General features: G+C 48.2%; 7 protein-coding genes across 7 annotated transcripts; 4 read left to right on the top strand and 3 right to left on the bottom strand.

Annotated features, from left to right (window-relative positions):
* Nucleotides 1–1,288: 1,288 nt before the first annotated feature.
* Nucleotides 1,289–1,723, top strand: CTRU02_209565 (uncharacterized protein; the record flags this gene model as incomplete). The annotated part of the gene is made up of 1 exon (XM_036732724.1): nt 1,289–1,723. One exon carries the CDS (start codon nt 1,289–1,291, stop codon nt 1,721–1,723), a length of 435 nt encoding a protein of 144 aa, XP_036575572.1.
* Nucleotides 1,724–3,921: 2,198 nt separating this feature from the next.
* On the bottom strand, nt 3,922–4,158 carry CTRU02_209564 (uncharacterized protein; the record flags this gene model as incomplete). The annotated part of the gene is made up of 1 exon (XM_070205291.1): nt 3,922–4,158. The coding sequence occupies one exon, from the start codon at nt 4,156–4,158 to the stop codon at nt 3,922–3,924; it is 237 nt and encodes a 78-aa protein (XP_070060939.1).
* Nucleotides 4,159–5,308: 1,150 nt separating this feature from the next.
* Nucleotides 5,309–5,772, top strand: CTRU02_209563 (uncharacterized protein; the record flags this gene model as incomplete). Its single annotated transcript, XM_070205290.1, has 2 exons — nt 5,309–5,429; nt 5,507–5,772. 2 exons carry the CDS (start codon nt 5,309–5,311, stop codon nt 5,770–5,772), a joined length of 387 nt encoding a protein of 128 aa, XP_070060938.1.
* Nucleotides 5,773–6,037: 265 nt separating this feature from the next.
* Nucleotides 6,038–8,644, bottom strand: CTRU02_209562 (reverse transcriptase domain protein; the record flags this gene model as incomplete). Its single annotated transcript, XM_070205289.1, has 1 exon — nt 6,038–8,644. The coding sequence occupies one exon, from the start codon at nt 8,642–8,644 to the stop codon at nt 6,038–6,040; it is 2,607 nt and encodes an 868-aa protein (XP_070060937.1).
* A 2,248-nt stretch (nt 8,645–10,892) lies between these two features.
* On the bottom strand, nt 10,893–11,372 carry CTRU02_209561 (uncharacterized protein; the record flags this gene model as incomplete). Its single annotated transcript, XM_036732720.2, has 1 exon — nt 10,893–11,372. One exon carries the CDS (start codon nt 11,370–11,372, stop codon nt 10,893–10,895), a length of 480 nt encoding a protein of 159 aa, XP_036575568.2.
* Nucleotides 11,373–17,684: 6,312 nt separating this feature from the next.
* On the top strand, nt 17,685–17,942 carry CTRU02_209560 (gag protein; the record flags this gene model as incomplete). The annotated part of the gene is made up of 1 exon (XM_036732719.1): nt 17,685–17,942. The coding sequence occupies one exon, from the start codon at nt 17,685–17,687 to the stop codon at nt 17,940–17,942; it is 258 nt and encodes an 85-aa protein (XP_036575567.1).
* A 60-nt stretch (nt 17,943–18,002) lies between these two features.
* On the top strand, nt 18,003–18,890 carry CTRU02_209559 (gag protein; the record flags this gene model as incomplete). Its single annotated transcript, XM_070205288.1, has 1 exon — nt 18,003–18,890. The coding sequence occupies one exon, from the start codon at nt 18,003–18,005 to the stop codon at nt 18,888–18,890; it is 888 nt and encodes a 295-aa protein (XP_070060936.1).
* Between the last annotated feature and the right edge of the window lie 4,336 nt (nt 18,891–23,226).

Below are 23,226 nucleotides of genomic sequence, written 5' to 3'. Positions count from 1 at the left end.
GCTTCAGTCGTATCATCACATGTCGCCTACTTCGTGTTTAGACATGAAAGTGAGAGAGATAGTGAGCGTGTGTGTGTATGTATTTGGCAGGAAAACTGCCATCGGCGAGTCTAGCTACTAGTTGTCCAACACGTTAGGCAAAGCGACTCTACCGTCTCACATCGAGTGCAGTTTCCACCTCGAATTCTTGCTGTTAATTTACTACGGTGAGGCGTTTATAAACCGGCGTTAAGGGGATTATGGGAATAAGGGGTGATGCAGCAGCTATAAGCCGTTTCCGTTCCCGCTTTCCTCTTGTACGCCATCATATTATCTAGATCTTCGACGCAAATTTCAATTTTTAAGTAAATCAGGGGACACTTTATGTCAGTTTGCATAAGTTTCGGGCTTTCAAACCTAGTCCTTCAAGGATTTTGATAGCATTGCCGCCAAGGACGAAGGTCGTTGCGACAGGGAAGTTTCTCGTCTTGAACCTCCTATCGACTATTCAATGGACTAAGGTTCCCTTGGGATGGTTAGGCTTTCTTATCGTAAGTTTGACTGTATAGTAGAAAATTCTTTTGTAACATAGTTAGACAAACGATGTCGCTCAAAACAAAGTTCGCCCCGGAACTTGGAGCATAAAACTACCGCAAAAACCTGATCTTAGGGTAACCAGGCAACCACTTATCAAGGGCTGTTCTGTCACTGTTGGGAAAGCGTTACATTCTGCCTTAGAGCTTATACATGTGTTGTACATCAAATCCCGATCTAATGTTATGGTATCATCATATCTACACTTCTTGCAAGACAAACCGTAGTAAGGAGCAGTCACCCTTTCTTTTTCAGCTTCACCAAAGTCCAATTACTCAACAAAGAAAGTTGCAACTCATAGCGGCCAAATCTTTTTAGGTGCAAAAGTCCTTAACTCCTTACTTCGTGTATAGTGTTTGCCCAATGCCCAAGTTTGACAATCTTCGGCCCAATGTTCGTGCGGGTAACAACAAAGGAGTCCGTTGGTATAGTGTTTTACAGTGTCCCGCGACCTTTATTGGTTTGCCATTGTCCATCTCAACGCCGAATAATCACAGCCGCTCGAATTGTCAGGCCCATACATAGATAATCTCTTTCTTAGGTATCTTTCACATTTAATCCGGAGAAACCGCATTATCAGTCTACTTACGATTTCGTAACCGTTCCCGTACAATCTATTCGCTAAAGGACCTCTCTGGTTAAATAAAGTCGAGATTTCTATTTTTTAGCCACAATCCAGTCGTCTTTTCAGTCTTCAGCGCGTCCGCCAGCCAAAATGATCTCAATCCCCAAACTCCTCCTTCTCGTCAGCCTTCTGACACCACAGCCCTTAGCCCTCTCAGTCCGTTCTTTCGCTCCCTCTCTTTCCCCCCGATGCGTCTATAATGAAACAATCCTCGGTCCGCAATCCTGCTTCGATAAGAACCACATGTTCAAAGACGCTGAGCCCGTCAATGCCACAGATCTCTACCAGGATGCCAAGAACTTTTGCAACAGTATAAGCCACAAGTTCCCGACGATGCGGCCGCGCGCTATGGTAAGGGGCAACGGTCATGGCGCAAAGTCGAAGCAGCATTTTGAGATACGCTGGCTCGACCTATGCTTCTGGCCTGACATCAAGACAATGAGTCTTCTTGACCCTTTTGGCAATAACGAAAAACCAGGAAAGAATGGTGATGATTGGTGCACGCATCTTCTTACGGAGAACTAGAATTCTTGTAAGTCTTCATTGCGTTGGCGTGATCCAAGAACATGATGCTGATCTGGATGTTATAGGCAAAGACAGGAAAAACGGAGGCATTGGCGGGTTTAGACATGTTGGATGTGTTCAGTTTCTCACAGGTCCTGGGCACCTTAATTAATCGATGTGCTTCGATGGGTCGCCTTAGCTAACGAGTTGTGGGAGCGGCGGATTGTCTAGCTAAACTTGCTCTCAAGTAGCTGTGACCGCTTCCCCATTTACTTTCTTTCACTTTCAGGTTGCTACTCCTTTGGTCTATCGCAACTCCACACGTAATAGAAATAACCATATGAACCAACAATAGAACACTCCCCCGTGTATAATACTTTTGGCGAGTCTAGCTCTGTTCGAAATTCAAGCGCAAATAATCTAGGTATTTAGAGACACACCAAGTACCAGATAAAGACTCGAGGTTAACAGGAGGTGGAAAGCGATCAGAATGGACCATGTTGGCGCAAGGCGGTTCAAGTCTTGAGAACATTGGAGGGCAGGGGTGAGAAACGACGGAAAGTTGAGGGCGAGAAAACTGTTGCAATAATCGGAATCCCGGGTTGAAGTAGTTCCGCAGCCGGCCGGCCTCCGTGTTACGGCCAGCTAACTGACAGTGGGTTTGTGTTAACAGTAAGCCAGGGATTGAGAGTAGTAACAGTCGTTCCGTGGTCCTGGTCGAATAGATCGTAGATCTTCAAAGGTCTCGGTGATCAGTCAAGGCCTCAACAATAGTCGTAGAGTAGTCGTCACTTAGGTATAGCTGAAAGTACCGGTTAGGGTAATCACGAAGTTGATTGCTGAAGAACTAGGAAAGGTAGGACTCGAGAGGACTCGAGTCCCAACTATATACAAGTCTGGTTCCATGCTGAACACTTCCTGATCCTGGGGGACCGACACCCAGGACGTCGGTCCATCGCCATGGACCGCCCTTGGTTGATTGATTGATTGATTTATTCCTACTCGGTTATGAAGCCGCTCTTATGCCAGCAGCTATGCCCGGAAAGCGGGGTTTGGCAGGTAGCCGAAGCGTCGACAATGAACAGCGACGCCCCACTTCGCCCTGATGTTGCATCAGGGCCAGCTATCCCCAAGCTCCCCACTATGTTCTCTATTCTGTGTGTTTGTGCCCTCTGTTGAAGAAGTGTGTTGCTCTCCTGTCTGCTTTCTCGCTTTTGTGTTGCTCTCTAGAATGCTTGTTTTGCGTCCTCCTGCTTCGGTTCAGTTGGTGCTGGTAGCACCGTATCTGGTTCTTTGTACCTACAGTCTCCCCCCAGCGCTCAGCTTTGTCTCTTTGTTTTGTCCGTATCCTCCCGGACTTGTATATGCCGTTTTCTCAGTTGCATCTGTAAATTCTTTGTTGCCTCCTGCCGGGTTCCTATGTGGCCTCTTGTTTCTTGCCTGTTGACTACTATTGCCCTCTACCACATTGGCCTAAGGGTCTTCCACGAAGCATAATGCTCTACTGACTCCGACATGTTCGATTACTGGGTATGAGAGCTCCCGCACAGATTCCGCAGACATTGTCGCGCGTTGAAGGGACACCAATCCTTCTTCGCAAAAGGGGCGACAGGGGACCAGTCTGTCTGTGGTCTGTAGTATTGTGTGGCATCGATCGTAGCATGCCTAATGCCTGGTGCTTTCTCCGTGCGGAAGGTGATACTGTTCTGTCGGACTCATCTTCGTCGTTGTGGGACGTTGCAAACTTTGTCGGGGGTGATAGGTGACCCAAAACCTGTCGGCGGCTGTTGTGTTGAAGTTGATTGTTTGGGCGCAGTCTTAGTGCTTCGTGTAGCGGCTTGTGGCTCGCCTGTGGTGGTGGTAACAGTGTTGTCTATTGATATGTCGTATTTTGCGGCTTGCTCTCAAGTTTTTCATTGTAGTCGGGGCGTGCTCTGCGGCCATCTTGGGCCCCTTTGGGACGTAGAATCAAGGCCGAGGATGGCATTGCATCGAAGGGGGCTCTGTGGCCGCGAGCACGCGTATTTGGGGCCGTTTTTGCTCCGATTTTCAAAAATTTCGTTCTCGCTGTTGTTGATGTTTTTAGGACCGCCCTTGGCACCGTCGGTCCTGTCCCAGGACCGCTTATCGTCCGTCGGTCCTGCTTATCGTCACGTAACCTGTATCCTAGTTCTTCCGTTCCGTGGGGGTTGTTACGACGTAACGGCTGACGGCCGTCCCTATAACCGCTGAGCCCCTGCGGGAAACATCAACAACAGCGAGAACGAAATGTTTGAAAACAGCATCAAATTGATCAAACCACGCCCGCTCGCGCTCTCAGAGGTCACTTTGGGCATAATGTCATCCTCGGCATTGATTCTGCTCCCAAAGAGCCTGCTCGTGGCCGCGGGCGGGCTCTGACCACGAAAAATTCGAGAGCAAGCCACAAAGTATGACACGTCAATAGACAACACCATCGACACCACCGCGGTTGAGTCACGGGCTATCACGTGAGCACAACGACCAAGCCTAAACAAACATCAACACCACAGCCACCGATAGGTTATAGGTCGCCTATCACCCCCGACAAAGTTTGCAACGTCCCGCGACAACAACGACGACAAGCCCGACAGAACGGTATCACCTCCTGCATAGAGAAAGCACTAGACACCAGGCATGCTACGATCGATGCCACAAAATACTACAGTTTGCAGACAGATTGGTCCCCTGTCGCCCCCTCCGCGAAGAAGGATTGTCGCCCCTTCAACGTATGACAATGTCTGCGGAATCTGTGTACGAGCTCTCATACTTAGTAATCGGACGAATCGAAGCGGTTGGAGCATTGTGTTTTGCGGATTGAGTCCGACTCCAGGCGGTGGATGGAGGTGGTGGTCGAAAGATGGAAACATAGAGCCACATAGGAACCCAGCATGAGGCAACAAAAAGATTTACAGATTCAACTGAGATATAGCACATGCGAGTCTGAGAGGATGCGGACAAGATAAAGAGACGAAGCTGAGGGCTGGGGGGAGACTATAGGTATACAGAACCAGACATGGTGCCTAGCACCAACAGAACCGAAGTAGGAGGACGCGAAAGAAGGATTCTAGAAGGCAACACCAAGCGAGAGAGCAGGCAGGAGGACAACAATCTTCAACAGAGGGCATAAACACACAAGAATAGATAGCATAGTGGGAGCTTGGGGACAGCTGGTCCTGATCCAACAACAGGGCGAAGTGGGGCGTCGCGGTTTATCGTCGATGCTTCGGCTGTCTGCCAAACCCCGCTTTCCGGGCATAGCTGCTAGCATAAGAGCGGCTTCATAACCGTGTAGGAATCAATCAATCAATCAATCAATCTGAGCCCCTGCGGGGTCGTCGTCAGTGGTCTGTTAACTGTCGGGTCGTAATATCAGCTCCCCTCTTAAAGGTCTTGTCCTCGAGACCTGAGTATAGGTAGGTCGTTGGTCCTAGGTTGGGGATCTACAAATTTGCTTCCTTTGTTTTTCATGATGCCGACACTATGTCAGGTCGCGTTCGAAAGACAAAGTCGTACTTGACTGTGATAAAAGATCGTGAGAGAGCTGCGCTTATTGAATACGTGGAGTCCCGATCGATTGCTAGCGACATGCCTTGCACTCGTTGTTTCCGTGCAAAGGTCCCGTGTCGTTTTGGCGAGAAGTCTACACGCTGTAGGACTTGCATCGAGGCGAAGAAACCTTGTGACGGCGTCCTCGTGGCGTCTACTCGTAAGTCGTGTTTTTGTGTTTTCGCTGTTCTGGGGGTTGCTAATGTTTGCTTTTAGTTCAGAAGTTGAACTCTTAGCAAAAGGAGTGGGATGAGAAAGAAGAGAAAGCGGGTGAGGAGCTATTCGCGCTTCATCAAGAGTTTGCTCGTTTGCAAGTTCAAATGGCGGATGCTGCGGGTCGTCTGAAACGGATTCGGACGGTCCGTAAGATGGTTCGGGAGCGGCAGACCGAAGTTTTTGAGCGTGGTATGCAGGAGGTTGACAGGGAGGATGGCGTCCTGGCGGACGACGAAGTCCTACCTGCCTTGGATGCTTACGAGAGGTTCGTCGTTAGTGACCTCTAGGCAGTAGGTCTCGGGAATGATCCTCCTTGGTCCCTTTTTGGTTTTGGTGACGAGTTTGTGGGTTTGGGTCCTCTGGTGGATGGCGCGGGTGCGGGGAGTATTGGAGGTTCCTCGGCTACTCAGGGCTAGGTGTTCCTAGGCGAAGAAACGTTTTGTTGCCCTGGGGTTTCTTGGTTGGTCGAAACTTGGGTTGAGGGTTTCTGACGCGAGGGTTGTGTGTTGGTCTTTGCATGACTTTGGCGTGCTGTCGTGTTTCCCATTGCGTCTAGTATTCTTGAAGTTCCTCTTGTGCGTGCTCTAAGTTTGATGCGGGTTCCCATGTGTTTTCTTCGTGTCCGTAGTTTTTCCACTTGATTAGGTATTGTATTTCTGTGTCATCGTGCTGATCGATGTGATCGAGGATCCTTTCGACCTCGTAGTCCTGTTCCGGGTCGACTTCGATGTGGTCTATAGTTCGTGATCCTTTTGGTGCTGGCTCGAGAAGTGAAATATGAAAAACTGGATGACACTTCATAGTGTCTGGTAGTGCGAGTTTGAAGTTGACGTTGGATACCTTCTTCGTGATTTCGAAGGGTCTAAGTTTCTTGAAGTCCAACTTATCGCTTGGTCGTTTTGTTTTGATGTTCCGGCGGAGAAGGTATGCGCTATCCCCCTCCTTCAGAGTTGGTCCCTCAACTCTTGTCTTGTCAGCGTATTTGCGCATGCGTTCGCGCACAAATTCAAGGTCTCTGGGAAGATCTCGTTGGATTTCCTTGAGTTTGTTGATATCTGCCACAGCTTTCAGAGCTGTTGGGCCTTGTCGGGGTTGTCCATAGGCTGTCGGGTTGAATCCGTAGTTTAAGTAGAATGGTGATTCTTTTGTACTTTCTCCTACTGCGCTGTTGTAGGCGAACTGGGCCATAGGTAGCAGTTGGACCCAGTTGTTTTGCTGATAGTTGACGTAGCAGCGTAGGTAGGTTTCCATGATCTGATTGATTCGTTCTGTCTGGCTATCGGTTTGCGGATGGAAAGCGGTGGACATCTTGTGGTCAGATCCTAGCTGCGAGATCAGGGATCTCCAAAACTTGGAAGTGAACAGCTTGTCTCTGTCGGATACGATTTCCTTCGGCATTCCGTGTTGGCTTACGATCACCTGCAGAAACTTGTAGGCGAGGTCTTCTGCAGTGCTTGACTCCATGTACGGAATGAAGTATGAGTACTTTGTGAGTCTGTCGACGATGACGAGGACACTGTCGTAGTGGACGTTGGTCATCGGTTCTCGGGACTTAGGTAACTTAGTGACGAAGTCCAGCGAGATGGATTCCCATGCGGTTTGCGGCACTGGGAGCGGCTGTATCTTTCCATAAGGCTGATGTCGGCTGGGTTTGCTTTTTGCGCAAACCTCACAGTCCTTAATTGCTAAAGATACTTCTTGTCGTGTAGCCGTTTTGTCGTAGTGTTGACGGATGCGTTTCCACGTTTTGGTTACGCCTTGGTGACTATGTGCGGGTGCGGAGTGTATCTCCCTAATGGCTTCAGGAGACATCCTTCCAGGCGTGCTGGTACTGTCTCTTCTGGCCATCATTAAGAGTCTGGCTGCTGGCACAAGGTCTCCGTTTTTGTCTGTTTTGAGGATAACTCGGGTTTCCTCAGGTACCTGGACCTCGTGGTCCGGTCGTCGGCTGAGGGCGTCGGCCCTGCCGTTCTCCTTGCCCTTCCGGTAGATGATTCTGAAATTGAATTCTGACAAGAATTCGGACCATCGAATTTGTCGTTTGTTGAGATCTTTCGATGTGGTGAAGTGTGCGAGGTTCTTGTGGTCGGTGTATACTTTGACCTCGTACTTGGTTCCTGAGAGTTGCGGTCTCCATTCTTTGAATGCCTCGATAATTGCCATAAGTTCCTTGTCGTGTATCTGGTAGTTGAGTTCTGGGCCGTGTAACTTGCGTGAGAAGAAGGCGCAAGGGTGTAGTCGTCCTTCGTCGTCTCGTTGGCCTAGTTGTCCTCCTATAGCGTAGTCTGAGGAGTCGGTCTCGACTTCGAATGGTTTCTCAGGGTTTGGTATAACAAGTATTGGTTCCGATGTGACTTGTTGTTTGATCTCGTTGAAGGCTTGTTCTTGTTCTTCTTCCCATTGCCAGGGAACATCTTTCTTCGAGAGTCTCGTGAGAGGGTCGTTTTTGTCTGAGTACCCTTCTAGGAACCGTCGGTAGTAGTTCACATATCCAATAAAGGATTGTACGTCCTTAACGTTCTGTGGTGTAGGCCAGTCTCGTACTGCTGCGATTTTGTCTTTGGACATTTTGAGGATTCCTGGGGCTATCGTAAAACCTAGGAATTCGACTTCTTTGGCGTGAAACTTGCTCTTCTCGGGTTCCACTAGGAGTTTGGCGTCTTGCAGTTTCCGCAGTACTTGGTGTACGTGTTTTTTGTGGTCTTCCAGAGTCTTGGAGAAGATTAGGATGTCGTCGAGGTAAACTACGACGAACACATCTAGAAATTCTCGTAAGACGTGGTTGATCATCGTCTGGAATGTCGCGGGTGCGTTGGTGAGTCCGAAGGGCATCACAAGGTACTCGTAATGTCCTCGGCGTGTTCGAAACGCTGTCTTCCATTCTTCACCTGATTTCATCCGGATCAGGTTATAGGCTCCTTTTAGGTCGAGTGCTGTAAACCACTGTGCTCCGTGCAACAGGTCTCGTAGTTCGGAGATGAGCGGTAGTGGGTAGCAGTTCTTGATCGTAATGTCGTTGAGTTTCCGGTAGTCGACGCAGAGTCGTAGTTTGCCGTTCTTTTTTGGTACGAACAGGATTGGGTATCCCGCTGGTGATGTAGAGGGTCTGATGTATCCCTTCTGTAGATTTTCTTTGAGGTAAGCGTCGAGTGCTTCCATTTCTTTCTGGTTGAGTCCGTAGATTGCTTCTAGCTTTGGCTCCTTCCCTTCCTTAAGGGGTATCTCGTGGTCGTAGTTGCTGTATTCCGGGAGTCCGGTCTCGAGTTCTTCGGCGAATAGCTTCTAGTATTGCCGGTATTCTTCTAGGATAGACAGAAGTCGGTCTTCCTTGCCGATGTCTGTTGCTGATAACGTCCTGGCGTTTGCATCCTTTATCCGTAGGTATGCTAGAAATCTCTTCGCTTCAGGAGTCTTGAGAGGTTCGTTTGAGGCACCGTTCCGTGGTTGCTTCTCAGTGACTGAATCCTGGTCCCAATGGAGTTGGCCTGTTCTCCAATCTATCCGTGGGTTACTGTCGTATAACCATGGTCTTCCAAGGATGACATCGTACTTGTCTCCTATCTCCGTAATATCGAAGTTCAGTCGCTCATTCCGGCCATGGATCTGCAAAGGGAGTTGCGCTGTCTCCATAGCAATGCGTCCTCCGCCGTACTGGACTTGTTCTCCTTCAACGGTGCTGAGTTCGTAGCAGTCTTCGGCTGCTTTTCTTTTCTAGGTTATCTTTCTTTCATTTACCGTTCTTGGTGATATGAAGTTTCCTTGGGCTCCGCTGTCGATCATGGCGGTAGCTGTTCTTCCGTTGAGCTGTATTTGGACTTGTATATGCTCGTGTCGTTGTGTCGTGGGCGTCGTTGCGCTACATAGGGACCTTGTCTGGACTGCCTGTCGTTGTCCCTTGTCTTCGGTAGGCGAGTCTAGTTTTTTGACTGCTCGTCCGTTCCTTGTTCGTCGTTTTCTTGCTGTTTCTTCCATGCTTCGTCTTTCTTGATATAGTGGACTCGGCGCTGGTCTTGGTAGCAGTGATACTACTGTATTTCTTCGTCAGAGTCCTCTCCAGAGCTGGTGTCGTTGACTGAAGCGACTTCAAAGGCGACTTCCAGTTGGGCATGTTGGCGGGCAACATCGCGAGGTGTTTCCGAGTCGTTGGGGGTGTTCTTGGTCGTTTCTGATTCGACCTGTTCTTCCAGTTCTTGGTTGATTTGGCGGATCCGTGCGGGATCTCCTTGTGCATGTTGTCGTCGTTCGATGTGTGCGTCCAGCGCACCGAGTTGTCGTTGCCACATAGGGTTTTGTGAGTCCTGTTGAATCCGCTGCAGGTTGGCTTGTCGTCCTGCGTAGGGGAGGTTCAGTCTTCGCTGATTGTCTTGTTCTAATTCCTCGTTGTCGTTCATACTGTCGAGCTGTTCGATTGTCTTGCGCTCGATTTTGCTGTTGCTTCTATATCCCATAGCGAGGGTCCGTTTAGGTGCGTTGGTGGTGTCGTAACCAGATCGTTCTTGAGGTTTCTGGGGGTACCATCCTGCGTGTTCCTTACTGCTAGAGTGGATATGGCAGTTGTCATCGAAGCAGGTGGTCCAGTTGAGTTGTTCATGAGGGATCGTCTTCGTGGCGATACTCGCTTGTCGTTTCTCTGGTACCGGTTGGAAGCGTTCCTTCTTAGGTGACCTGCATTCGTATGCTAGGTGTCTAATCTTCTGGCAGTTATAGCACTGTCTATCTTTCTTCCAACTGTCGTTCTTTTTGTCGTTTCTCTGTGTAGCACTAAGGTCCATTGGTCTACTGTGGTGACCATAGGCAGTACTTTGTCGGGGGTTGTTCTAGTTGTTGCGGGGTCTATTGTCGTTTCGCTGGTTGTTGAACTGGTGCTGAGGCTGCCACTGGTACTTGCGTCCTGAGTTGGGGTTTTGTCGTTTTTCGCCTCTTTCCTTTCGTCGTTCGAAAAGCCGGTTGTCGATTTTGATGGCGAGTTCGGCGTACTGGAGAAAGTCGTCAGGTCGATCAATCTTGATGATCTCGTCCTTGACTTCGTCTTTTAGTCCTTGATAGAACATGAAGATCTTGGTTTCCTCGGTGAGGTCGAGTTGAACGCTAAGTTGTCGGAAATTGGCGGAGTAGTCTTTGGCGGACTTAGTCTGCTTAAGTTGTGCCAGATCTCGTTCGGCTTGTCGCTTTTCGTCGGGGTCTTGGAAGAGTGACCTGAGCGCATCCTCGAATCCTTTAAAATTGGCGTAGATGTCGCGGGTCTCGGTGGTGCACTCGTCGAGGGTCTCGCATTTGAGGTATTCTTCCTGGATTGGTTCAAACCACTTGAGGGCCTTTCCTCGGAGGTAGGTGGCTGCGTGTACTACTTTTTCGGTTTCGTTGGTGAAATCTCCATGGTGAAAGTTCTGGTAGTTTTTGACCTGAATCAGGAATCCTTTAAGGGTCCCGGGGGTTCCGTCGTAGGTGACAGGCGTACTGAGCTTGAGCTTTTGTCGTCCTCCGTGGACGGGCGTGGTGACGATGTTGGCGGCGGCCCGGAGGGTGGTGATTTCCCCTGGAGTTCCTGGATCTTCCGGAGGTTGGCGTCCCCCTTGATGTCTTCTTCCAGCTTCTTGTAGGCCTGTCCAGCGTGCTGGAGTTGCTCGTTGAGGTTTTCCATTGCTTGTCGGTTTTCGTTGACGATTTTCTGCATGTCTTTTGTCTCGGCTTCTTGTTTCTGGATTATGCGTCGGAGCTTATCGTAGCTTTCCTTGGTGAAAGAGCTATCTCCATCGGAGTCGTACTTGAGGTCCGGCATGTCGAAGTCCTCAGTGTTGGCGGGCTCCTGCGCGAGGCTCTGAGGCTGGTTGCGCGAAGAGGATGAGGATCCTGGAGTGGGTGATTTGGCAGAAGCGCGAGAAGACATCTTGTCTATACTGTTTAGTAGTTCTCAAAAGGTGACTTACTGAACAGGAGCAATCAAAGTGTTACGGCCAGCTAACTGACAGTGGGTTTGTGTTAACAGTAAGCCAGGGATTGAGAGTAGTAACAGTCGTTCCGTAGTCCTGGTCGAATAGATCGTAGATCTTCAAAGGTCTCGGTGATCAGTCAAGGCCTCAACAAGAGTCGTAGAGTAGTCGTCACTTAGGTATAGCTGAAAGTACCGGTTAGGGTAATCACGAAGTTGATTGCTGAAGAACTAGGAAAGGTAGGACTCGAGAGGACTCGAGTCCCAACTATATACAAGTCTGGTTCCATGCTGAACACTTCCTGATCCTGGGGGACCGACACCCAGGACGTCGGTCCATCGCCATGGACCGCCCTTGGCACCGTCGGTCCTGTCCCAGGACCGCTTATCGTCCGTCGGTCCTGCTTATCGTCACGTGACCTGTATCCTAGTTCTTCCGTTCCGTGGGGGTTGTTACGACGTAACGGCTGACGGCCGTCCCTATAACCGCTGAGCCCCTGCGGGGTCGTCGTCAGTGGTCTGTTAACTGTCGGGTCGTAACACTCCGGCCGCCGAGCTGCCAATGTGACGGCCAGACTGACGGGATATATCTTCTGCAACCACTTCAGCCCTCACTTCTGGAAGAACTTAGACAAACACAGTTACAGGTACAGCTACACTCACAAGAGACGTGTTACCCCTTACTGCAAATCCCATGTTTTGGGTACCCCTGTGATCCCAACAAAAACAAAGATCGTCAAAGTTGATATGGAGAATTTTAGAAGCAAAAGAATCTGTTGCGATAGTTGGAATACGGAGTCGTGTGGCACTTCCAGCCACACGCCCGCCAGGCTGAGAGGCCCAAGCCTCCCAGACCCACGTGACAGGCTAAGGGGGAATATCCCCACCTTCTAGTCAACAATACCACTTTCAACTATCATGAACCATAGATTAGAACTAATTTACTATTATTTATTATTAACGAACGGAATTCCGTTTTACCCCTTGTAAAACCTATACTGATCAGTAGTAAACCTCATAGTTGCTATTAATTTAGTTAACTTTATAATTACTACTCTGCTATGGATAAACCGTAGATCAGCAAGGTTAACACTAGAAGAGACGACTTCTTAAACTAGATACCTAAGCCTAGGTAAAAGTAAGGATTTCGTGCTAACAAGAGAAGAAGCGAGAGTAACTAGGATCTACGGAAACTAGTAGAAGAAAGCTTCTTTTCCTCGAATCTACTAGCAATCCGATTATTCGAGTAACCTAGGGACTGCTATGCTTACCTTAGGCGGGATAAGGTTAATCGCAGCTAATTATCGCTAGCAAGAGCGTTCTATTACGCGTTTTTAATCACTAGAAGAAGAGACCTACCGAATCGACGGTCCTCTAACCTCTTCACGCTACAAGGGCGAAGATTCACGAATCCCACAAGGGATAACAACTTCCCTAACTATAACTATCCCCTACGCGCGGTGCCAACCGCGAGGCGCCTGCCACAAGAGACCTCCCTACCAGAAGAAGAAGAATACGCCGAAAGGCGAGCAGAGACTACCGGCGGTAATCCGCCTATATAGCTATACGTATACGCCTCCGAGGCTACGGCTTAGGAGAAACGCATATGGTTATAGGCGTTATAAAGCTAACTATCCGCTAGATTCTAAACTTCCTAATAGTAAGGAGCGAAGCCCGAAGCAAGAAAAGAGATTCACGAGAGAATCTACGAACATTAGCGAGAATGGCGCCGACGGAAACAAACGACGAACCGACGAAAATCTCCGATTTCACGATTCTTTCCCTTTAGAATCGTAATATCCCGAATCGTCTTTTAACTCCTACTTCCAGGCCTGTATCTTATACTAATCGCAGCTGACGCTATTAAGGATTAGAATTCAAGATTCTGAATAGAAGTAATCCTTTTATACTGTCAGAATAAAGCGAAATTTACGAGAAGGATCGCCCGCAAGCAGCGTCACTGCTAAAAGCTAATCAACAGTCCCTATCCTATAGAGAATCGAAAGTATAATCGATCTAGTAGTATAAGGCAACTAGGCAATCGACCTTACAAACGCTAGCCTATAGCAACTAGGTTCCTATATAGGTTTCCTACTTGAGACTTATAAGAAGAGGAATCTTACGGGCCTCGAGCTATAGAACGAAGTTTCTCCCGATTTCGCCGACTAGTCAGAAGAAGACTTCTAGAACATACCTTCCCTAATCCTACAATTCTTCAAAGACTATTTAATTGGTAACGGCGTCTACGTCGAAATAGATAGCAAGAAAATCTTGAAAAACGTAGCATTAGCCCTCAAAAAGGAAGAATTCTACTACTAGTCACCTTAAGAACTCGAACAAGGCGTCAAGAGATATCGCAACCTGAAGGCTTTGATAAAAGACCCCGAATTCTACGAAGAGATTACGAGACTGGCAATAATAGCTAATAGCATAGGAGGAAGAGTCAAACCAACCTTACAGCCACCTCCTCTATAAGAATAATAATAGTAGCAACTACCGTACCGACCGCTATATCCTACGGTCTCTCCGTTAATAGACTTCTAACTATATAAGTTAACAGACCGTATCGGAAAGTAATTAATAGAATTCGCAAAACTATACCTTAACGATATAAAATATAGCGGCGATATATACGATATACTCGAAAAGAAGATGCTAGTATTCGTAGATTACTATAGAATACTAGGAATTTATACCTCCTAATATAACAAGGTACTTCCCCTAATACTAAAAGAAATAGCTAAAACCTACTTCTACGCCTCGATTAAAGTAATTAACCTATAGCCTAACTTCGAAACCATAATTAACTAATTAAAATCATACTTCGAGACTAAGGAAAGGCAATAAGCGTACGTTACGTAGTAGAATACAACTACTCTTCCCTAAATCATTCGTAATAACCTTAGAAAGACTAAATCGGAGTGTTTTAATATACTATATAACAAATTAAGCAAGATTCAGCCCGGTTTACTATAACAGGATTATAACGACCGATCCCTCTATACTTAACTTCTATATGCTTATAAAGATATTCTAAAGTATATAATAGCGTTATTTATACCGGCTAAGACATACGAAAGACTTTGTAGCTAATTAATCTCGTCGATCGAGACAGCTACCTGTCTTAACTAATAACAATTTAATATAGTAGCTAACCTACCAAAGCAGTACTAAACCGACAGAACTTTCAACGGTCGAGGGCGTTATTTACGATATAGTCGTTTATTACGAAGTCGATTATTACGAAGAAGAAGCCGTAACAAACCCTTATTACCGCTAACGCCTAAGAAGTACTACGTATATAGAAAACCTAACTACTAGTTAACTAAATATACTATAGAAGAAAGACGAAAAGCGTACGAGAAGTTTAAAACTACCTAATATACCTAGGATACGTTACTTCTAGCATATAGCTAATTTCTCGTCTAATACGAGGGTTTCGACGGGTTAGACTTATAACCTACCGCCGAAGACCCCTAGCAATACTACTACGTAACTAAACAAACTAGTAAAAGTAACGAAGAGGAAAAGACCGGCAGCGATAGTTAATTCCAAGTTACCGCCTATTTCACTATAATAGCAATTAACAGTAACAGGATCGCTACGATCCTAGCAGACTAGTTAACCCGCTATACTATTACGAAAGAAGACCTCTTCCGCAACTAACCAGAACCGAAAAAGCTACCTTCGCAATTCATACTTAAGGGACGCTACTCTACCTAGAACTTCTAAGGGATCATGCCCGACTCGGGCGTAATAGGATTCTTAACCGCTAGCTACCTATAATTCGTAGCCTTATAACAAATTTACGAAGGAATTACGTTAAATACTAAGGCGGCTAGCGGCGTTATAGTGAAATTCGGCGATAGGATATTACTAGAGTCTATAAAGACTACTAAAGTACTAACGCCGTTTAGAAACGTTAAATTTTACGTTATTAAGACTAATACTCCCTTCCTTATATGCCTAGGAGATATAGACCGATTAAAAGTCTACTTTAACAACATTACAAATACCTTCATCTAAGGAAACAAGGTCGTACCTATTATTCGCAAATAAGGCTACCTATAGTTATTACTCGATAAGGAGAAACTACTTGCCTAGAACTACCTTATGGATGCTAAATTACGACGGGTTTACCGTCGCTTCGGATACCTATCTATTTAACGATTATACAAGGTGCTCTAGAGGGCTAGCTACCTAGTTAAAATTACGGTAATTAAGCAACTATCGAAAGTCTACTATCGATGCTAAATATACGTACTAGCGTTATTACGGTTTAAATTTACGTTACGAGACGATTACGAATTTAACTACGAGGTTATCGCCGACGTAATATACCTTAAGGGTAATAGACCGGTCCTCTACGTCGTCGATACCGCTACGGCGTTTAACGCCGCCCGGTTCCTTAAGGATATTTCTACGAAAGCTACTTAGGAAGCCTTACGCCTCTGCTAGATAGATATATATCAGGGACCCCTAGACTAGCTAGTTACTAACGCTAGAACAAACTTCCGCTTAATAGAATTCCGAAACGCGGCGAGAAGAATAGTAATTAAAATCAAGGAAATTCCTATAGAAGCTTATAACAGTATTAAGAAAGTTAAACGATACTATATACCTCTAAGGAAGGCGTACGAAATTATTAAAGCAAAAGACTTAACAATTACGCTAGAATCAGTACTTTAAATAGCAGTCAAAGAAGTTAACAATACTGCTAGCCTGAACGGAATAATATTAATACTCTTAGTATTTAGCTTGTACCTACGAATTACTAACGATTCGCTGCTATCTCCCGAAGTTATAAAGTAAGCAAAAGCAATTAAGAAGGCGATAAGCGAAATACGTAAACTTTACGTAAGGCGATAGGTAGCAGAAGCTATCGCTACTTGTAATAGCCTTGATATAAGGCTAATTATTAATTTACTACTATGGTTATAAGTATAAGTATAGCGCGAAAAGAAGGGCTAGACTAGACTATTTACTTTAGCAGTTATAAACGGCAAAACCTATACTATCGATATGCTATATAGTCCGAAGACCTTCTAGTCTATTATAGTTAAACTATACTACGAAGATCCCGATTAACTACTTAATTCTATTGCCGTGCTAGAAGAAGAAAAACCTAAAGCTAAGATACTATAGTAGGAAGTAGTACGCGACGAAATTATCGTCGCCGGCGGAGGTAGTAAACCGGACGAACCGCAAGAGGCACCGGAGCTACCGAGAAGACGCCTAGGCAGACCCCGGAAGAGACTATTACTAATCGCCTACTTTATAAAGGAATTTAACGATAACCCGGATTATTAATAAATATTCCTATTAATTAAGGAGTAAGTAGACGAAGAATTAGTAATTAAACTACGACGAGAAGGTATTATTACTATACTAGGCGAACCGTTCGAATAGTCAACTAAATAAGAGATTAATAGTGTTCGAATATTCGTAGGCGCACATTCAGGGGTCAATCGTGATGTGTATTGTGCTTCTTCTTTTCCTAAGACCTGTCCGTATCCCTTACGCGCCTTCTTCCGGCGTGTTCCCTGTGACTAAGCGCACCTAGCGCGGTCCTCGGCCAAACATTCCTCCTAGCGCCTTCCTGGCATCCTAGGCGCTCTGCGTGTGCATCGCTTCCAGCGCCCCTGGCCTACCACCCTTTTTGACAAATAGCCTTATCGCTAGAAGAGTATTTAAATTTACCTAGTTTAATAAGAGAAAGTACTAGAATATACGAATCTTCTAATCTCGTATCGTTAACGAAGTTAAAGGTAAAATAACCAAACCCTACGAGAAATCGAGACTTATAATACAAGGTTACGCCGACGATAGCAAGAAGGCTATATTAACCTAATTGCTAACGATTTAGCAAGCAAGTTAATAGCTAATTCTATTAATTACCTTGTTACTCCTACGAGAAGGGAAATAACTATAGCTTCGAGATATTATATAAGCCTACGTTTAATCTTCTATAAGGCTTAATCGTACTATTCTTGTCAGATTGAGCGCGCTACGCGAGGCTTCGGCAACGCTCGGCAGAACACTATTTCCGAGCGCCGAGCCCCGGGTCAGGGGGTGGCATACCCCCTTCCCTACGCGCCCCTGAAGGGCCCTTAGACAGTTACACACATAACGGAATATACATCGTTCTGAACCCTCAATTCGACAATTAACAGTCTGATACGTGCTGCGTTTACGTTAAACGCCGCCAGCCATCTATTCTACGCATACGAAAGCCCTTTCTACGCGCCCAATTGAACCCCTATCGTCGAAATGTCCTCCTCAAGCGCGAAAATCACCCTGAATACCCCTGCCGACTGGATCCTATGGATCGACCAGCTGCAGTCGAAGGCCAAGTCCTACGACCTCTGGCGATATATCGATCCCCAGCGCCCAGGCGCCTTAAACACGGGACAAACGCGTCTCGAGCGGCGGATGGAGCGGCCGAAGCGCCCCGAAATATATGATCACCCCAAGACCGGCAAAGCCGAAGTGCTAAACGAAGACGCCGACTACGAAACGCGCGCATAAGCGCTGGAGGAGCTCTCGGCAGCCAATCTCGCCCTGTATAAGGAACGTCGGTCTGAATATATGGAGCGCTCCAAGACCCATGAAGCGTTCCTGAAAGGGATTCGCGTGCTCGAAGACTGGGTCCGAGATACAGTCAGCACCTCTCTCCTCAAGAGCTGCTGTACCGCGGACCGCGCACTGGACCGCTGGGTCTACGCGTTGAAGGAACGCGTAGGGATAACCACTCGTGAGAGACGCACCGCCGCGAGCGAAGCATATAAGAGAGCGCTCCAGATACCGGAGCGGAAGCGACTCGCAACGAAGAAAGAGCTGGAAGAGTGGCTTACGAAGTGGGAAGAATCAATCCACGAAGCAGCAGCGGCGGGCGTCCCGGGTACCGAGCTCCCCAGTATATGGTTCCCGGAATTCACCTACGCCGTGAGCCACAGCTACGCCGATACATGGATCTTCTCATACCAGACCGTCAAGGACGAACGCGTCGAAAGCGAGAAACTGAGCGTTGGAGAAGTCCTGTCAGACGCGCGGCGGTTCCTACAAACAACCTCTCAACACAACCCGAAGAAGCAGGCCGGACGCGGAGCGTTTGGTCCTACCACAGAAGCCACTTCAAGAAACGAAGAGGAAGGGGAACGAACTTCCCCCGCGCGCCTAACGGTACCAATGAGAAGCAGCCGGGGATCTCGAGGAAACACGCGCTCCAGAGGAGGAGCTCGCAGAGACCGGTCGCGGAAGAGAAGCGATGGGGAGAGCGAGGGCAACCGGCTGTGCCCTGCGTGCCTGAAACCTCACCCGCTCTCGAAGTGCTGGCTCGTCAACGAACGGGAGCGCCCTGAGTGGTACGAGCCGAGTAGAGAGCTTCTCGCGAACCTCGACGAGCGGATGAGAAAAGACGAAACGCTCGCAAACCGTGTCAGGAAGGTGAGAGAACCAGCGAAAGAAGAATACTGACTATATGGCCGAAGCAAGGGGACCGTCCCGAGTGCCTTCCATACCGCTCCGGAGACATACGAGCTCTTCAGATCGGCGATCCTGGACTCTGGATCAACGATCCATGTATTCAACGACCCCTCGTGGTTCACCACACTGTCAGGAAAGCGCAACAGGCGCCAGAAACTCGCTCCGCGTGCCTGGATAGGCTACCTAGTCGGCTACATATCAAGCAACTCGTTCCGGATATGGAATCCCCTGCGTAGTGAAGTATTTACCACGCGCGATGTGGTGTTTAACGAGAAATGCCACTTCGACGGCAACGTCAGGTCCCTAGTGGAAGAAATCAACCACCTCGACCTGCAGGCGATTCAGCAGCGCATAGAGGAGCTGATCAGACAGACCACGGGCTCAGAAAACTATATACAAAGCGCTGACGAAGAAGCAGAAGAAGTCTCAGAGCACGCCGATCCCGGTGAGCCTGCCCTGGAAGCAGCAGAAGCGCTCGGGCACCATAACGCTGAAGCGGACGCGCCTAAGCAAGTGGAAGGGCAATACACGGGAGCGTGGTTTGAGCCCTTTCCGACGCCGGAGGCGTCGCCTCCCACATCCTTTCTCGCGGTGCTTACCGAGCTCGACGTGAGGGGGTGGGGAGAAGAGCATACGCGGGATATCCCCGCTACGAAGCCTATCTATAAGAAGGTTACACTACGGACGTCGTACAAAGCCGCTTTTCTAGCTGGAACGACGCTTTACAAACAAAACCCTAGACGTCAAGACGGCCTACGAAGGGATCGCGTTGTGCCTGGCCAGCCGCGCGCCCCTGAGAGGGTTTCCGAGGCAACCTTCACCGTGAAATCCGGGAATGACGGCGCGGATGAAGGCCCTTTGGAAGACTAAGTTACAGGTCAGCAAGAGGCAAGTGAATCCCAGGAAGGTTGCTCCGTGGTAGAAGCGTTTGAGACAAGTAAGCCCAGCTCCCATAGAGACCGGAGCTAGACGCTTGCAGAAGAGACGAAGGATCTCAGAGCGTGCGGTAACCGGGATGTGGTGACTGCGTTGGCGCTGACCGAGCTCCGCTCCCGCGTGGAAGCGCAAGGCCGAAAGAAAGGCGCCTACTAGAGGGATCTAGCCCCTTTGCCAACGTCTCACGATCAGTTGCAACGTTACCCTTTCCGGGAGGAGTTCCTGCGCGCTGAAAGAAGCCACCTAGACGGGCACAAGGAGTCCCGCTCGTGGGAAGAGGTCGCAAGAAGCGCCTCGCGCGGCTACCAGGTCCTCGGATGCCACTGGGTATACACTTACAAGCTTGATAAGCACGGGCGATTAGCCAAATTCAAGGCACGCCTGGTTATTCGAGGAGACCAGCAAGCAAGAGACGCGCGGGAGACGTACGCCGCGACGCTCGCAGGTATGTCGTTCCGAGTTCTGATGGCCGTTGCCGCGCGCTTTGACCTAGAATTACTATAATACGATGCGGTAAACGCCTTCGTCTACGCGGATCTAGACGAGACCGTCTATATGGAGCTTCCGCCGGGCTACCGCGTTCTAGGAAGAATCCTGCGATTGAGAAAGGCGCTATACGGCCTACGACGTTCCCCTCTCCTGTGGCAACGCTACTTAGAAAAGGGACTCGTAGAACGTGGATTCGAACGCGTGGCAGGCGAGAATTGCTGCTGGCAAAAAGGCGAAGTCATGTTCTTCTTCTACGTGGACGACTGCGTACTGGCGTTTCCCCGCGTGCGCAAGGAGGCAGCGCTGCGGGAGGTCTCTGAGCTACAGAAGCGCTACTACTTCGAAGGAGGCGGAGACCTCCAGTGGTTTTTAGGAATCGAGGTCATACGAGACCGAGCCACACGCCGATTATGGCTCTTGCAGGCAGTTTACGCCGAGAAGGTGAGGCGGCTGCTTCCACCTATAGCTAACGCGTTAGAAGACGGTTCTGAAGCGCGCTCGTACACTCCTATGGTCTTGGAGGAGCTTCTACCCTACGAAGGAGAGGCTAGCGCGTGGGAAGTCAACCAGTACCAGAAGAAGGTCGGGACTCTCCTATACGCCGCAATAATGACGAGACCCGACGTCGCGTTCGCGGCAAGCCGTCTCGCGCGCTTCAACCAGAATCCCGGGCTGAAACACCAACGCGCAGCGGACAGAGCGCTCGCCTACCTCTATTCCACCTGCTACCTCTGCCTTGAATACGGCTGCGAACCCGGCAGCGAGGAAGACATGCTTATCGTGGCGTTAGATGCCAGCTTCGCAGACAACTCCCTGGATCGGAAGAGCTCTTAGGCGCTCGCTATGAAGCTATTCGGCGGGCTTGTTGCGTGGCGCGCTAACAAACAGGCCACGGTTACCACATCTACGACGGAAGCTGAGCTGCTATCCCTCTTGCAAGTAGTAGAGGAAGCGCTATTTGCAAGCCGCCTGATCTCCGTGCTAAACGTATACCTTCTAACAGAAGAAGCGCTGGAAGCGATGTTTCCCGCAGAAAAGCGCAGCATACCCACGATTCAGATCTAATGCGACAACTTACAGACCGTTCGACTGGTGATAACGGATCTAGTGACCTTTCAGACGCGCTTACGGCACGTGGATATTTACAACCACTGGCTACGACAAGAGGTCGTAGCGAAGCGCGTATCCGTGGCATACACACCGTCGTCAGAGCTTATGGCAGACGGTCTGACGAAGAGTCTCGCGCTCCCATAGTTCCGCGAGTTCCGGAAGCAGGTCTGTATGAGCGAACAGGCAGAGCTCCTGAAGCGGAATCGGAGACGCGAATTAGAAGAAGACGAAGAAGCGTGGGCCAAGAGAGCCGCGCAGGAAGACGTCTGGGCGGTCGAAGACCACGAGAAGCGCGCTCCGAGTGCCACGGGAAGCTCGTGACTTGCTGTGGTACGCGAGTTGTACGTATAAAACGTCCTCTTAGCAGAAGGAGAGGAGACAGCGCAGTAGAAAGCCTACCAGCCGAGGGATGAGCGAAAGAAGAGCTCTGAACGCAGTGTAATCTAAATACGAGGGGGAGAGGGCGACTCGAGGGCAGGGAAGCCCCGATTCGGCGCTCCCCTGAGGGGGTGTGTCAGATTGAGCGCGCTACGCGAGGCTTCGGCAACGCTCGGCAGAACACTATTTCCGAGCGCCGAGCCCCGGGTCAGGGGGTGGCATACCCCCTTCCCTACGCGCCCCTGAAGGGCCCTTAGACAGTTACACACATAACGGAATATACATCGTTCTGAACCCTCAATTCGACAATTCTTGCCTACCTACTAAAGCAAATTTAAGACTTGTTGGAATAACGATAATCACATGACCGTACGACAAGGCTGTCACAGGCAAAGGGGTGTATAGGTGGCATGACTAGCACCTGTAACACCTAAATGTCTGAGGAAGGGATCATGGTTTATTACCTGTCATGCACGACTCGTGTCTAGGTATGGACAGAGATATATCTGTTCGTACGGAAGGCAACATCTAGTTAGGAAAGGTAATCACGGAAAATAGAATCTTTGGTTCACCCTACATTTATGACAGTACGATCGTACAGAGAGCCCATTCAACAAGACTAGTACCTAAAAGGGACTATTATAAAGGTTATAAAGCCTCTATACGGAATCGCAGAAGCTAGAACCTATTAGTAGGCAACGTATTATAAGCATTATAGAGAGAATCTTTAGATAGTTACTTCTTCGTACGATCTATGCTTATTAATCTTATCTACCGAAAATCTATACTTTAGCTATATCGGCATATAAACCGACGATACCCTCGGTTTATTAGACAAGGCGTTCTTATAATTAGAAGACGAATAGTTAGAAAAAGCGGCTTTTATAGCAAAAGCAAAGAATATCCTTATAATTAACAAACCCTTCTAATTTAACGAAAGGATAATCGCGCTATTAACCGATAATTCGATCAATTTAAGGCAAAAGGGACAAGCTAAGAAGTTACAATGTATTAAGACTACTAAACCTAACTTAAAATAGCAATATATCGAACAACGCGCTAGAGGGGCGTACATCGCGTCAATTTGCTAACCCGAGGCTTGTTTCGATTTATCTACTACTACCTAATACTAAGACCCCTCGCTAGAAGTAATAAAAGTACTAAATTAACGGATTTGATAGTAAATAGAATCGCCTAACCGAGGAATAACGTTTATCCTACTCGACCTTATAATAGCTAAGCTATTCGTTTTCGTTAACAGGTCGTTCGCTAATAACTACGACCTCTCCTCCTAATTAGGGTTTCTAATCATCCTAGCTAACGATACTTCCTCTAATAGTAATAATAGAGAATTTACGATTTACGGTAACCTCGTTTATTATAGCTTTACGAAGAGTAAACAAGTTACCTATAG

Source organism: Colletotrichum truncatum (assembly GCF_014235925.2).
Source record: "Colletotrichum truncatum strain CMES1059 chromosome Unknown Contig_0006, whole genome shotgun sequence".
In the NCBI taxonomy this organism is placed as follows: domain Eukaryota; kingdom Fungi; phylum Ascomycota; class Sordariomycetes; order Glomerellales; family Glomerellaceae; genus Colletotrichum; species Colletotrichum truncatum.
Note: the sequence above shows the minus strand (reverse complement) of the source record. Positions and strands in the feature narration are given on the sequence as shown.